The sequence below is a fragment of the Xenopus laevis genome, chromosome 7L (genome assembly GCF_017654675.1).
Source record: "Xenopus laevis strain J_2021 chromosome 7L, Xenopus_laevis_v10.1, whole genome shotgun sequence".
Classification (NCBI taxonomy): Eukaryota; Metazoa; Chordata; class Amphibia; order Anura; family Pipidae; genus Xenopus; species Xenopus laevis.
In genome coordinates, this window is record NC_054383.1 from 108,692,563 (window position 1) to 108,709,755 (window position 17,193).

Consider the following 17,193-nt stretch of genomic DNA (forward strand, 5'->3'; position numbering starts at 1 on the left):
AATCTTCTCATGCACCATTCCCATACCAATTATTTTATCTAAATAAAGGAACGTATAATCCTGCAGCTATACTAAGCATATCAAAAATCGGAAAAACTCTATCTTTGCTTTTTCCTAACCAAAAGAGGCTTTTATTTTCCCTATAATCATAGGGACTACGGCTAAAAGTTTTTATAGTGACACATTTTATTATTCAGTTTCTTCTTCTTCTTCCTGGCATTTTACCAACATAAAACTCAGTGCTGGCGACAGTAGAACTAAGCTATACTTGTGTCTACTCATGACCTTAGCAGTAAATCTGCTGACAGTGTTTACATCAGTATTTACATCAGTACTCTATAAAAGAAGCAGCCATTTATATCAACAGTTTCACCATGATTATCTCTTATTTGCAAATATGAGAACTATAGACTGTGTCGTTCTTGGTAAGTACAATCTCAGTATTGCAAAGTGGAGGTAACATTTATTAATATTGATAAACATGTTGGGTTGTTATAGCTCCTTGCCTATTTATTGCTGATTTAAATCGGAAAAAAAACCTTATTCATTGCTTGTTTATAGGGTTCAATTGTTTTCATTTTCCATAAATGTTCAGTAAAACATTGTGGCGCAGACAACTCAGCAAATCTATACTTGATTGCCTGTAGATTGGTGTTTAATATCAATTTAAGAAACAGATCACCCTATAACCCTTACTGCAACTCTTAATGAAATATGATATATGATTATTAATTACCTTCCAATAACGTTTGAACATAGCATCTCACAGAGAGCAGAATATCTTTCTTTTACTTGGTAAGAAAAGCCATAGGATTGTACAAATCAGTTACTGGCCTGTATATGTGTATACTGTATGTCCCTTTAAGAATGTATTGTAACAAATATTGGGGATTCTGGGGAACAGCAAGGTCAACAGGAACAGGTTCATACTATAAAAAGTGAACTAGAAGTATATCTGAAACAGAGCAAATGTATCCAGTGATCATATAAACTATGAATCTGGATAAAAACAAGATCTATTGTCTGTTATTAAAGAATGTGATGCTTGTATCCCTTTATTCGTTTGCGTTGGCAGCTTGTTAGCTGGACTAGAGATCCAGCTATATTTACTCAATCACATATTTTAATTAGAAAATGAGAAATGTATGATTTGTTCCAAAACTGACCACATTCTGCAGAAATATATTCCTGTTCTCAAAAATACAAGTATTGAAATGTGTGTGATCATTTTCTTGGCTGCAACGCCTTTAACTACTGTTTGTATTTATCTCTCTAATTTTAGGCTTTCTTTTTGGACTTGCCATTTCAGGTTTGTACAATGTCACAATGACAAACTGAAATGTATGAGCTTAATACACTGATACTATATATAAAACCTCGTTATTTATCAAAGGTCAAGTTGTGTTTTTCCCTAAAAATTCAAGTTTTTCGAGGGTAGTTTCAGAAAAATTATAGTTTGTATTTTTAGTTCTGTTTTTAACGGATAATGGATCTTTCAGTAATTTGGATCTTCATACCTTAGGGGGCATATTTATCAAGGGTCGGATTTCGAATCGATAAATACTTTGAAATTCGACCATTGAAATGGCTTTACTTCGACTTCGAATATCGAAGTTAACGTTTTTTCACAGAATTTGACCATTTTGCGGTCAAAGTAAAAACGTTTGATCGAACGATGAAATTCTTCGAATCGAACGATTCAAATGATTTCATCCATCGATCGAACAATTTTTCTTCGACTTCAAAAAACTTAGAAAACTGCTCTAGATGGTCCCCATATGCTAACATAGAACTTCGGCAGGTTTAATTTGGCGAAGTATTGAAGTCAAAATTTTTTTTAAGAGACAGTACTTCAATTATGGAATGGTCGAATATTCGAACGATTTTACTTTGAATCGAATTCGAAGTCGAAGTGTCCAAAAATTACTTCGAATTTCAATTTTTTTTACTTCAAAAATTCCCTCGAATTCACTTCGACCCTTGATAAATCTGCCCCTAAGTCTATTAGAAAATCATGTAAACATTAAATAAACCCAATAGGCTGGTATTGCTTCCAATAAGGATTAATTATATCTTAGTTGGGATCAAGTACAAGGTATTGTTTTATTATAATAGAGTAATAGGAAATAGTTTATAGAAATCTGGATTATATGGATAAAATGGAATCTATGGGAGATGACTTTCCCATAATTCGGAACTTTCTGGATAATGGGATTATAGAAAAAGTGTGTAAATGTTTGACAGCTGGGACTCCCAGCTTCTCTATAAATTAGTGAATCTGCCCCATTTAGAATTGGGGGTATGAGGCTATTGTAACAAGCTTGCTACTTTTTTACTACCAATTTTTTTTTGGCGCGTATAATGTAAATCCTGTAGGAACCACCTTGTAGAAAATGAATGCATTAGACTGATCACAACTAAAACAGTAGCAGAGCCTACTGTTAACAGAACTGATGCATCTCACTTGTTTTATATGATAGACAATAGGTGGACAGGAAGGCTTCATTTCTGGAGCCAACAATCTTCCATGCATTAGGGTTATGGTTAGGATCCTTATAGGAGAATTCAACCTCTAAAAAGAATGTCTGCTTTGGAGTTTTCGTCAGCCATCTTCTTTCTTCTTCTTTTTCTGAAGTTCTGGTGCAGTTGGAGTAAATTTCCTGTCCTGAACCACTGCGCATGCGATGAAAGTCACTAAAGTCTCCAAAACATTGTTGTTCGGGACCGGAAATGTACTCCAACTGCGCATGCGCAAGACACGAAGATTACCGGAGAAGAAGAAAATGGCTGTTGTGAACTCCGAGGCCAGAATCTGCACAGAGGGGTGAGTAAAAAATTAGGGGCATTTGCCCAGGGGAACAAGTAGGCTGGGGGGAAGAGGGAGGGGGGTCTACCCAGGGTAGGGGGGAGGGTTTTTTTTTATTGCAGGTTGAATTCTCCTTTATTAAAGAGAATCAAAACTGTGTTTGTCTCTTTGCACACTGCTGTAACTTTAATTCTTAATTAAATGATGTTGCTTTCATAATTAAATGATGTTGCTTTCATTGTAGACACCTTGGTATAGGATAATATGAAATTCTATTACTTCTTTTATTTTAGACTCACTAAACATAAGGCTGGTGGATGGAAACAGCAGTTGCAAAGGGAGACTGGAAGTAAATCGCAATGGAATATGGGGGACCGTGTGCAATGACCAGTGGGATAAAAAAGATGCCAAGGTGGTGTGTAAACAGCTGCAATGTGGACCCCCCAAATTCTCCTATGAATGTCAGCCATTTGGAGAAGGTTCTGGGCCAATCTGGCTAGACGAGGTGAAATGCACGGGGAATGAATTTTCTTTATCCGAATGCAAATTTAATGAGCCAGGAGTGCATGACTGTGAGCACAGAGAGGATGTGAGTGTACTCTGCAGAGGTACCGTCACTATTCATTTTTATAGTAATAGTTATCAAGTGTAATGTTTATAATCATCACAATGACACAGTTAGTAATGACACTTTTAAAGGGGTGGTTCGCCTTTAAGTTAACTTTTAGGGGCATATTTATCAAGGGTTGAATTTCTAATTTGAAAAACTTAAAAATTAGAATTCAAAAAGACCAACTGAAATTAAGTTGAAGTTTTTTTGGCCGAATAGGTCCGTTTACGATCGAATAGTAATTCGAATCGTACGAATTGAAGGAACAGTGCATTCGATCGAATTCAAATCAAAGTTTTTTCCCAATAAAAAATTAGGTTTTTCAAAGTCCACCAATTGACTCCAAATAGGTTCCAGGAGGTCCCCCATAGGCTAAAACAGCAATTCGGCAGGTTTTAGATGGCAAATGGTCGAAGTTGAATTTTTAAAGATGATAAATTTCGATATTCAAATTTTAGATTTTTTTTCAAATTCAAATCGAATTTGGACTATTCCTTAGTCGAAGTACACAAAAATAGCTCGAAATTCTAATTCTTTTAATTCAAAAATTCACCTCGACCTTTGATCTGCCCCTATGTATGTTGTAGAATGTCCAGTTCTAAGCAACTTTTCAATTGGTTTTCATTACTTATTTATTTTTATAGTTTTTTAATCATTTTCTTCTGACTCTTTGCAGCTTTCAAATGGGAGTCACTGACTCCATCTAAAAAGCACATGCTCTGTAAGGCTACACAGTTATTGTTATTGCTTATTTGTATTACTCGTCTTTCTATTCAGACCCACTCATATTTATATTCTAGTCTCTTCAAATCAATGCATGGTTGCTACCAGATTGCTTAAAATGCAAATTGAAGAACTGCTGAATAAAAAGCTGAATGACTGGAAAATCTTAAATAATAAAAATGAAAACCAATTGCAAATTGTCTCAGAATCAAAGGAGAACAAACCCGTTAAATAGGTATAAAACAGGATGTTTAGCTCATGAAAGAATATGCACAAACAGACATTTCTGCCATTTTTACTTAATCTCATTATATTTTCTGCCTTCCTGAAAAAAAATCCTTATTTTCCAATATGGCAATAATATCATACAGATGAGCATTCCAGCAATTGTTTTGGAAAACCCCAGACTCCCTTATTTTCCTGACATTCCATTTTGCAAAATGTCATTGTTATTTCAATAAATTGTGAATGAATCATTGCTGGTTGTATAATTCTTACAGAACGACCAACATGAAATATGTGCCAATCCTTGAGTCTTCCATTTGGTTAAAGACAGGGTCTCAATGAGCAGCTTCAGACTAGGCCTGTAAAAGTATAGTAATTATTTATTGAAGACTGGGGCTGGAAGGGGCTTTGCAGCTGGGTTTGGGGGCTGGAGGGCTTTGCAGCCGCCTCCAGCCCCCCGATGCTGACACTGTCCACTACCCCAGCTTCTAATGCTGTCCACTACCTTAGCTGAAGGCTAAGGTCTTGCTCCTGGGCCGTCCATTCACTATGGACAGTTACTTTTTAATAACTAGGACATTACCTTTGTTCACTGCCTGTTGTGAAAAGTCTAATTTATACCCTCTATATTTGTTTTTAGAACATTTTAAAATACAGTTGGTAAATGGCTCTAGCAGATGTGCTGGAAGGCTAGAAGTTTTTTATGATGGAGAATGGGGGAGCGTGTGTGATGATGACTGGGATAGAAGTGACTCCCAAGTTGTATGTCACCAGCTTGGATGTGGAGGCCCTCAACTCAACAGAGGACCACGCTTTGGCCAGGCCTCTGGGCGCATTTGGTTGGATGATGTTCAGTGCAATGGAAATGAAAATTCTTTGGAGGAATGTAAACACCGCACGTGGTCATACAATGACTGTACACACGAGGAGGACGTTAGCGTCCACTGCACAGGTGCGTGTCTTTATACTACATTTCTATTTTTATTTGAATAGCATCAGTAGTGGCAACACAACGCAATAGAAGAACTATAGTCCTACTTTAAAGAACATCATTTTCATATTACATATTTTTTTATATTAAATATATTTATATTTATGCAGTATAACATTTTTCCTTTCATACTCAGAGGCTTACCGGTACATTTAAAAATATGCAGTTTGGGGATTTTGTAAGTGTATAAATGTATATAAAGAGATGGGCAGTTTAGTGCCTTCCAACTCCATATTTGACCACCAGGGTCAGACTGGGGCAGCAAGACACTAGGAAAAAACTTGGTGGGCCCCACCGATCCAGATCTACTATTGCCGCTGCCCCCAACTTCTCCCTCCCTGGCCTCAGTTGTGGCTACCAGAAGGAAAAAGGTGTTCAAAAACCACAAATAAAATTTGAAATCCAACTGCAAATTCAAGTTTATTTAAAGATGAACAACCAGAGTCCTTCAATATTGGGGTTAAAACATGCAAAGGGAAATTGGACACATTTACTTGCAGCTGTTTATAATTTGTTGACAATATATAAATGACAAGTGAAATATATTTTAATATATGTACAAATGACTATTTCCAAAATCTGTTTTTGAAACAGAAAATAAGTTGCTTCTGTATGTGTGCGAGTGGATGGAGTCATGTTTCCCACTAGATGTCAGTATTAGCTTTAAAAAGCAAAACAGAATGCACTGTATCATGATATTGAATCATATGTGCACAAAATAGTGTTAATATGCACATCATATTTATTTCTAAAGGGTGAAAGTATATTTCAGCGTTACACAGTATGTGTGCTCTATATGCAGTTGCACTACAAAATGTGGTCATGGGTAACCTATTACTTTCTCCATACAGCACTTTGGATAACCAGTGTGGGTAACCAGTGGGAAACATGAAATAATTAAATTGTTAGTCTTCGGATTAATAACACGCATGAAGTTTTGCTGTCAGGGGGAACCACAGTGGCCAAAATGCATGTAACCACTTCCTATTGAAACGTTGGGAAACAATTTCCCCATAGCAGACTATTGCAACTTCGAAAGAAGCTTTCAGAGCAGCTCCTGCCTTGGATCAGCAATGGCCCAGGACCTAAAGGACAGATAATAAATGGGTGTTTTGACCACTGCCATTCTCCAGGCCACCGTAGAGATTAAAACACATATGCCAAAAAATATTTAGCTGAAACAAAAGATCCATGCGGAAATACAGTTGTGCTCCTGTAACAACCAATAAGATTTTTGCAATTGTTACTCTACAGCTGGCCATATATACTCTATATCATCAACATGCCAGTGTGGTTCCAAATTTTCAAGTGATATCTGGTTTTCAGCCAGATATCAATTGGACAGGACCTCCTAAGGGCTGAGGGGCCTAGCCGGCAGCTTAACACCACCATTAATGGTTGCATTGCATTTATTGATTTCAGTGGGCTACTAGAACTGAAGCATGCTTAATACATCTTCCTACTTTACTTCTATAACTATAATATTTTCATAGTGTATTGCAGTATACAGGTATGGGATCTGTTATCCAGAAACCCATTATCCAGAAAGTTCTGAATTATAGGATGATCGTCTCCCTTAGACTCTATTATAATTAAATGATTACATTTTTTAAAAATAATTTTGTTTTTCTCCGTAATAATATAACAGTAGTTTGTACTTGATTCCAAGATATAATTAATACTTATTGAAAGTTATACAAGCCTACTGGGTTTATTTAATATTTAAATTATTTTTTAGTAGACTTAAGGTATTGAGATCCAAATTACAGAAAGACCCCTTATCTAGAAAACCCCAGGTCTCAAGCATTCAGGATAACACGTCCCATACCTGTAATTGATATACGAACTACAAAAGATTTTTTTTTGAACAGCAACACAGGGAAATTAAAGGGAAGGCAGCACTTAATACTTTTATATATGGCAAAAGAGAGTCTGGGTGATGCCGGTTTTGAAGATAAATTTCTAGATCAATATTCCATGTGAATGACTGTAACCTGAAAATGGGGAGCGCACATGAAATCCCTTCTTAACACAGCTGCTGGGTAGTAGAGCACCATTACATTGAGGCTCCCTTTCTCAGCAGAGGTGTTGGAGAAAGGGTTTTCCATGCTGAATTATAATAGTCAACAATTGTTTCTTTATTTGTATAACTTTTGGAGACAGTGGTTCTTACCCATATAGGTAATTTATTGAACATCAAGTAACACTGCTTTAGCTCCAGAGGTATCTAGAGCAGTAAATAAGCAGTTCCACTTATACTCATAAGTCTGACCTCTAAGAGCAGGTAGCTCCACAGTTTGGGAACCTCTGCTGTAGATTCTTAAAAAATATATACAGTATATGCACACAGAGGACCACAAGATGTAATCCTTTTAAATGTTGAACTTCCTGGGCTCCATATATCATGCTAGTTTATCTGACATTTGAAATCCAAGTGGAGTGTGAGATTTATAGATGACTATTTTAAGTTTTTCCAAAGATGAACAGAATAGTGCCTTAAAGGTGATATGACTTTGATATAAAACATCTTTACGACCTGTTCAGATCTGCATGCATGACTCATATTATATGCAGAGAACGTTTTTTTTCTGGTGGTGAGAAGGATTTGACTCCTGTACATGTTGTGCTAACACAAAGGGTATTTTTAGATAATGACCTGTGAAAACCAGAAGCTTTTGGCACAATTGCCTTGCTTAAACAATAAATCATCTCATACTAATAACACACTTCACCTGCATACAGGGCTGGACATCTATAAAAATGTAAAAAAAACATAGATAAAACAGTAATCAACTATAGTGTTGGGAGACCTTCCTAATGATTGTAGAAGAAAAATAATAATAGGCAAACTTGCTCTTATAGAGTAATGTTCCTTGCCTTTCATGAACTAGTGTTTGTTTTGGGAATATTTTGTGCGGAATGCTATAATTAAGGGTAACTTAAATGTGTTGATGGATATCCCATCAGGCTCCTGTTGTATGAGTAGTGCATCTAGTGGTTTTGGAGAGAATAATTTGAGTGTGTCATTAGGTGAAATAAATTCAGTTTAAAGTAGTCCTTCACCAAAGTAGTATTCTCTCTTTGTAGACCAGGTATCAGATAAAACCTTCTGCCATAGACTCCGATAGGTGAAAATGTGTCTTTCATGGGATATCTACTAAAATTCGAATTTATTTCATTTTTTAAAGAAAAAACTACGACCAAACTCCCATATACAATTTTACCGTATTTATTATTAAAAAAAGCACAATTTAATCGGTTTGGCTAAAAACTCAAAATCTGGCAAAAACCCAAAATGTACAATTTTCTGGAGTTTTTTCCTGAATCACTTGATTTTTTCAGGGTTTTTCTCGAAAAGCTTGAATATTTTGGATTTTTGGCGGAAAAGCCCAAAATGGTTGGATTTTCGGGCTAACTCCAGGGCAGACCACCGAAACGTTAAAATAGTATAGGGACCTCTGCCTTTGACTTATACACAACCTCGGCAGGTCTGAGATGGCGGATTTTTGGATTCAGGCTTTTAATGCATCAGGTTTTAATAAATCTCAAAAAAATTGAGTTTTAAAGAGAACCCCAAAAAGCCAGACTGGAGTTTAGTAAATAACCCTCGAAGCATTGCAAAAGGCAAAGGTTCCGGTGTTATTAACAGGAAACTCACTTTGAATTCAAATTAACCAACTGAATTGGAAGAAGCATAAAAATGTAGTAATGAATAAGTTAGAGTAGTATAATTTGAAAATTCTTAAAAACAAATCATTTTTAGACTTGTGCAACACAGTGGTACAGTGGTTAGCACTGGGACTTATTTTTGATTTAAGCCATAGCACTATCTGCAAGGAATTTGTATATTCTCACCATGGTAGAGCGAGATTCCTTCAGATACTCCAGTTTCCCCACACACTCCAAAAAACATACAGATTATTAGATATGGTTATTTGGCTCCTGTCAGGGACCATAGATGGTAAATTCTGAGACAGTAGCTACATTACAGCCGGCTCAGTGAACGTGGAGTGGCTCAACTGGTTGCACCCTAGATTTTTCTTTTGGTCAGCGGCCTGGCTCCAGTTTCGGACTGGGGCTGGGCCCTTATGTGCCCTGCTGACCCAGTGATTGCCACTTTGGTGCTCTCCTATATCTCTCACCAATCATGAACACAAGAGAACAGATACGCGTGGGAAATAAGGGGGGTTGCGGCACCACAAGTAGGACTCCAGGACTAAGGCAGCCCCAGTGGGTCCTGGGCCCCCAGTTCGAAACTGCTTGGCTCAGTAACGTTACGCCACTGATGCAATAAAAGTTGATAATGAATAAATATTCTTAAACATGAAAGCTAAAAATATGCATGTAATATTGTTCATTATACAGCTATCACATTGCAACGTTTTAAGCAAGTTGTTTTACAAACACTGTTTCCAATGGTGGATGAATTGCTAAATGCAGATTCACAAACCATTTAGGCAGATTTACAACTGTACGGTCTTTTCTTCATCAGAAATTCCCAGAAATGTGTCCTCTGTGATATTTTTTCATAATAATACATACAAATCCTACTTGAAAAGCTCAAGGACATATAGTATTCAGTAAAGAGTCTTCTCTCTGGCTAAGCACGGATAAAAAGTCAAGCATTATATAGAGCTATGTTTAGTCTCAGACTACAACTCTAGAACCCCAGCCTTTACCTTTCTGGAAGAGCTAATTGTTATCCTTTAGCACCAGAACACAGCTAGGGCATCACCAGTGAAGTGTTACATCTTGTTTTCTGTTCCCATCTTGCCTTACTACAATTGCTATCCACCCCAGACTCCTACCTGCAACTTCTGCTCTTCTGCTTGGTGGGATCTCAGTATATGTATGTTTTCTTTTTCCTAAAAGGAGCACTGGCCCGGGGAAAAAGCTTACAAGTTCAATTCACTGGGGGGTACCTAACATTTTGTTACCACCCAGTGAATGGCAGCTTCCTTGTCCTTAATACTATACATAATATATTGCAAAGAACCAGTCTTTGAAGAAGCAGGTATTGGTGCCAGTCTGGCATATACCCACAAAACCCACAACAGAAACGAATAAAGCCAAACAGGCACACCAACTGCAGCATTGTTCTATGCGCGCCCTTGGATTTTCTGGCTGGCACAAATCTCAGTGTTTTCCTTTTGAAGTGAGAAAAATACTCATGTGCCAGTATATTTGAGCTGACTCCAGATGGGCGAATGGAATCTCTGTGTTACATTATGAAATTGTAACACAAACAGGGCTCTGATTTGGGTTTTATCCTTATCAAAACACTGGCATCCATAAACACACAGCGCTGCTAAGCCATTTCATGGCAGGTGCTTCTTTCTAAAACTTTGTCATTGGCTGAAACAAAGCAAATACAATAAGTGTAGATTAGGCCCAGCTGTTCCTCAAGCACTTCGATAAAAGCGCCACAGTAAACGCACTTTACAGACGTCCAGCTGCGAAGGATCATGCAGCACAAACCTACAGGGGATGCTCATATTTTTCCTATTCCATAAAAGAAAGTTTGATTGTATTAACATAAATGTATTTTTATTCGTATTTATGATTTCTATTGTATTATTTTTTTCCAGCATCATTTTGCGATCTGGTAGCATAACTTGCTCCCCAATTGCACCACACCCCCTTTTGCTGCTCACTTCTGGCAGAACGTGAGCCAATAGCAAGTCAGCAGGCCTCATGGGGGGGACGGGCACTGGGGCAGTCGAACCCCTTGCCCCTGTGATCACTTGCATTGAAATGCAGTGGTAACAGTCAGGAAAGTGTTGTAATAAGATATGAACTGCTGGGGGGGAAAAATCCCCTCTAAGTACAGGTATGTTATCTGTTATCCAGAGGTCATCTCCCATAGACACCATTATAGTTAAAACTTTTTAAAAATGATTCCCTTTTTCCCGATTGTCGGAATTTGAATCCAACACAAGATGCAGAGCACAGCAATGCCACAAGGATAAAAGAGTTGCAATTTTGCTTGCCTTAGTGCTCTAGCTTTTGTATGTTCGGATTTTATAAACAAGGCCCAAATGTCAAAATTTCTGCATCATGCTATTTATTGTTATAAGTTATTTGTAAATAAACCACCCCTTTACAGAGGCCATGGATAGAACAAAAAGTATATTTATGAGGATCAGCTTTGTTGAGTTCTATCCATGGGTCAGATAAGAGTTAAGGATATTAAAGATGGTGGGTTGGCTACAGTCTGCTCATTCTGATGAACAGATATAGTACAGATATGGGACCTGTTATCCAGAATGCTTTGGACCTGGGGTTTTCCAGATAAGGGAGCTTTTTGTAATTTGGATCCCCATACCTTAAATCTGCTAAAAATCATTTAAACATTAAATAAACCTAATAAGACTGGTTTGACCCCAATAAGGATCAATTATATCTTAGTTGGGATCCAGTATTTAGTACTGTTTTATTGTTACAGAGAAAAGGGAAATTATGTTTAAAATGAAGTCTATGAGGGATGACCTTCCCGTAATTCAGAGCTTTCTGAATAACGTGTTTTCGGATAACGGATCCGATAACTGTAATTATTTTAGTTCAGGTGTTTACTGAATCATATGCCACAGATATACATTAGTGCGGCACCAGTGTAGCATTTGCTTAAAACAGCAATATAGAGAACATTGATATATAGATATACCAATGGGCAAGCCATTGACCTGGTTGGGAATAGAATTCTCATACGTTTATTTATCTAACTGTAACATCAGTTAACCAGAGCTTCCAACTGTATTTATTTTCAAGATAAAATAAAAGACAATGCATATTTACATCAAACTGATTGGATCATGGATGTGTCATCAGAAGACAGTGTTTAGGCGTTATCATCAACAAGGAAACATTTAGTACTGGGTACTGCTGTTCATTGGTTCCATCTGCCTTCATTCCCTATGAAGTCATCCGAATTTTCCCAAAGGGAGCAGATGGATGTTCAGCTGTGAACAAGAAACAAATGTGTATGCTAACTAGCAGGTCGACACATCTGACAAGGTTGAACAATGGGATGCTTTGTTAATAAATCAAGGTTTGGTATATGATGACTGTGTTCACATTGTTTGCTCGTGCTCTTTTCATTTGTTCACTGTCCTATTCTGGATCCTCCATACGCCAACTGTGATCCATCAGTCATAGATGATGATATTCCTGCTGTTCAAGCCAGATACAGTGTTCCGATGTCCTGACTAGCATGTGGAAGACTTAAGGAGGAGCACATCGGAGATCTGAGTCAAGGTTAAAATGCACGGGCATGCATATAAATTCCAGAACCATGAGCTTGGTCCCTGCATTAGTCATTATCTTAATAATGGAAGGATCAGAAAGTTCTCTGTGTCTCCCCCTATTATATCCTGTGTTACTGATACTATCAGTGTAGTTTAAGTCTCTGGATAACAAAACAGACATTACTGATATTTCTATAGTTTTTTTCTCCCATCACATACTCCTGTACAGTATGTGATACAGTATATGTGAATAAAATGCCAAAATATTATGTTGTGTACTTTTCATGCCCATTTAATTCATTTATTTATGGGGACAGAGCTTCTAAGTGCCCACAGCAGAACCTGATATCCCCAATTAGAAGGAAACCATGCCAAATGGTATGGAGGTTATATAGGCTTTATAGGCTTAAAGCGTATTTAAAGGGAGATCACTTTTAGTATGATGCAGAGAGTGATATTCTGAGATAATTCGCGATTTGTTTGCAAATTTTATTATTGAAGGTTTTTGAGTTATTTAGCTTTTTATTCAGCTGCTCTTCAATTTGCATTTTAAGGAATCTGTCACTAGGGCCCAAATGACCCTAGCAACCATGCATTGATTTGAATAAGAGACTGGAATATGAATAGGAGAGAGTCTAAATAGAAGGATCAGTCATAAAAAGTAGCATTAACAATATTTATTTGTAGCCTTACAGAGCATTTGTTTTTTTAGAAGGGGACAACGACGCCCATTTGAAAGCTGCAAAGAATCAGAAGAAAAAGACAAATAACTATAAAACTATAAAAAAATAAATTATGAAAACCGATTGAAAAGTTGCTTAGAATTAGTCATTCTTTAACATAATAAAAGTTACCTTAAAGGTAAACCACCCCTTTAAGTTTTTAGTATGTTATAGAATGGGCAATTCTAAGCAACTATTCAGATGGTCTTCATATTTATTTTTACAGTTTTTGAATTATATGCCGTCTTCTTCTTACGCTTTGCAGCTTTCAAATGGGTATAAAAAACAAATTCTCTGTAAGGCTACATATTTATTGTTATTTCTACATTTTATTACTTATCTTTCTACTCTGGCCCTCTCTTATTCATATTCCAGTCCCCTGTTCATATTAGTGCATGGTTGCTAGGGTAATTTGGACCCTAGCAACCGGATTACCCACATTGCAAACTGGAGAGCTGCTAAATACAAATCTAAATAACTCAAAAGCCACAAATAATAAAAAATAAAAACCAATTGCAAATGATCTCAGAATATCTGTCGCTCTGCATCATACTAAAAGTTAGATCAAAAGTGAAGAACTAGTTTAATGTACAGTACTAAGAGGAATTTTTCAAGACCCTATTGGGCCCACCAGAACTCTGGCACTCCTGTAGGTCACTCCAACTCTGCCAGGAGAAGTTGTCACTCCAAACATAACTTTTTTTATGCACCAAAATAATTGAAAATTTAAATTTATTTAATGAGCACTATATTTCCAACTGTTATACAGCACCGTTTAAAAAGAATGTGTGTATGATTTTGCTTACTGTGTAGATTTATTTATTAAGACTGATGTAAGATAGAATGATTAACTTGGGTAATCTCTTTTTCAGGTATTGCAGGTCCCAGGTTGAAAAAATTACAAAATGGTTTTGGAAGTCCGGTAAGCTCAGTTTGATTTTATGATATTCTTTTTATGTGCTGTATCTGTAGATGCCTTACGTTCATATGGACACAAAATGTCACATTTACCATAGTTTTCACGCAATACTTCATGCTTCAAGTCAGTAGCCTTAGCACGTGTGCCTATCTATGGTAACTAAAGAGTAGGGGGTAACTACGGGTATTACTGTGCTTTGGGGGGGGTCTTCTATACCTAGTTCTTATATAAGAGACTTGCTGTGCCCTTATGCTGATCTTGGCCATCTTTAGCATGTGATGGTGCTCCCAACAGCTTAGTAATTCACTAAAGAGCCCATGAAATCCTTCAGGTTCAAATGGCTCAAACAGTTCAAAATCTATATTTAAAGGAGAACTAAAGCTAAACTAAAGAAGTAGGCTATACATTTTGTACATTATGTTGTGGGCTTCTGTACCTGCCCAAGGCAACCACAGCCCTTTAGCAGCAAAGTTGTCCCAGTAGCTCCCCATCTTCTTTTCTGCTGATTCACTGCACATGCTCTGTGCTGCTGTCACTTACTGAGCTTAGGGACCTACTCACAATATACAGTACACATAGAATAGAAATGTCACAGTATAAGACTAATAGTTATTAATACAGATAATTACTACATTGCAGCACAGAAACCAGTGCAACTAGCATCAGAATTTAATAATCAGCCCGGTAGCATCCTCTTATAGTACAGAGAAAGCTCATTTTCTGCTTGATAATTAGTGACGACCCCTAAGCTTAGTTTCTCAACAGCCAATCAGAGCCCACTGAGCATGTGAGTGTCGCAGACACTTTCCAAGATGGTGACCCCCTGTGACAAGTTTAAAGTCCTGGATCATTGTTGCTATTGACAAGCTGAAACTTTAGGCTGAAGCAATGAGTTCAGTATATAAAACATGGAATTTTTAGCCATATTCATTTTTAGGGTTAAGTTGTCCTTTAACTGTCCATCAGCAGCATCATGTGAAGCATTACAATGCTTAACCCTTTAGGCACCATATCCTTGAGTTTCTAGCAGCTGCTGGTAACATGGGTATCAGGCTCATCTATTTATTTACCTCCCTATTTACTCATGTGCTTGATGGGCAGTATTAGAACTAAAATAATTTACCCGTCTCACCCTCTGTACTGTTATATGAGCACCGGTATATGGTTACTGTGCATATACATAGAGCACAATTAATCACATTCCTCTGCTGGCTAAAGGTGCTTATTTAAGGTGCATAAGGGGAGGGGTGAAAACAAATAAACTAGGGATGCACCGAATCCACTTTTTTGGATTCGCCCGAACCAACGAATCTGTCGTGAAAGATTCGGCCGAATACCGAACCGAATCCTAATCCTAATTTGCATATGCAAATTAGGGGTGGGAAGGGGAAAACATTTTTACTTCCTTGTTTTGTGACAAAAAGTCATGCAATTTCCCTCCCGCCCCTAATTTGCATATTCAAATTAGGATTCGGTTCAGCCAGGCAGAAGGATTCGGCCGAATCCTGCTGAAAAAGGCAGAATCCTGGCCAAATCCCAAACCGAATCCTGGATTCGGTGCATCCCTAAAATAAACCATCTGTATTCCGTTGACCCCTCCTCAACATTTCAGTATGAAGTGAGGGATCCCTAGCCAACATGCCAGATTTTTTCCCCTAATATCTCCCCCAGATATTACGTCGGGGGGAGGATATTAGGGATAGGTATCTTTCAGTATTAGGGCAGGACTCCACGGACGATTCGGCCGTGATCCGATTTTGCGCAGCGCATCGGTTCCGGCCGAATCGTCCGTGGAGTCCTGCCCTTACTCTGCTGCAGAACATTAGCTTGTGCTTCCACCACTGTCAGTCTGTGTCTCTCCCTGCAGGTGGCACTTGTCAGAGGGCAGTTAAATAGTGATAAGGCACCTGAAAGCAATTATTGTGGCAATGGCCAATGTGCAAGAAAAAGTTCTTTGATTCTGATATATTTTTACTTCTTTTTATCTGTTTTTACAGTTTAGGGGATTATCCCCCTTTCACAGTTCCAGAAAAAATAAAATCAAGAAAAGAACTATAAACGGCAAAGAGGATAGAAAAGTATGAGGTTTTGGTTCACTGCTTATCATTAACAAATGTACACGATTAATCTTTGAGTCACAATTTACAAGACGTTGATTAAAAAAACAAAGTTGCCTTATGTTCACTTACTCTTGCTTCAGTTTTTTGTCTTTCTTTGGATGGACTAAGAAAGGTTTAATTTAGACAAAAATGGTCCTGCGTCTTTTATCAACCTAAGTCATTGTGTTACTATGTTACATACAACTTGCTTTGCTTGGGCCCAATCTGCTTAAAGGATAAGTAAACCTTAAAAATAAGTGAATGTAAAATTCATGAGAGTGTTATTCTAAGAACTTTTGCAATGTACATTCATTCATTATTTATTTTTTTAATTCCAAGATATTAAAGGTTACATGTACGGGTAACTGATTAATAGGGTAAGGTTCATTGTGTTGTTTGGGTATTTATTAAAGTAAAAAGAGGAGAGGTGGGCTGAGAAAAAATTATTTTGTACGTATGGAAGGAAGGTTGTAGCAGAACAAAGTAATGTAATTTCTTCTTTCAAAGTTGCAAAGGTTTTTAATAACTAAGTAAATGGTAGAGCACTCTACTAGATATACATTAATTTACACTATCCTTAATGTGGGATGGTGCAGGAGACTGGTATAATACAACTAGAAAACTTAACAAAAGTATCTCATGCTCATCATTGGGATTTCTCCCATTGACTTATATGCAACCTTGACAGGTCTGAGATGCCGGAATATCAGATTCTGACTTTTCCATCCTCGGGGTTTAATAAATTCCCAAAAAAATTTGTGATTTTTTTAAAAGTTTGATTTTATATATAAAAAAAAAAAACACACATTTTTTGTGATTTTTGCATTTGGAGTTTAGTAAATAACCCCCTAAAA

The 17,193-nt window shown here is 37.2% G+C and overlaps 1 protein-coding gene across 1 annotated transcript; it reads left to right on the forward strand.

Annotated features, from left to right (window-relative positions):
• Window positions 1-265: 265 nt before the first annotated feature.
• On the forward strand, window positions 266-16,428 carry LOC121395602 (CD5 antigen-like). The gene is made up of 6 exons (XM_041569470.1): window positions 266-425; window positions 1,283-1,309; window positions 3,100-3,414; window positions 5,005-5,316; window positions 14,194-14,243; window positions 16,238-16,428. The coding sequence occupies exons 1-6, from the start codon at window positions 281-283 to the stop codon at window positions 16,322-16,324; spliced, it is 936 nt and encodes a 311-aa protein (XP_041425404.1). The 5' UTR covers window positions 266-280; the 3' UTR covers window positions 16,325-16,428.
• Window positions 16,429-17,193: the final 765 nt, after the last annotated feature.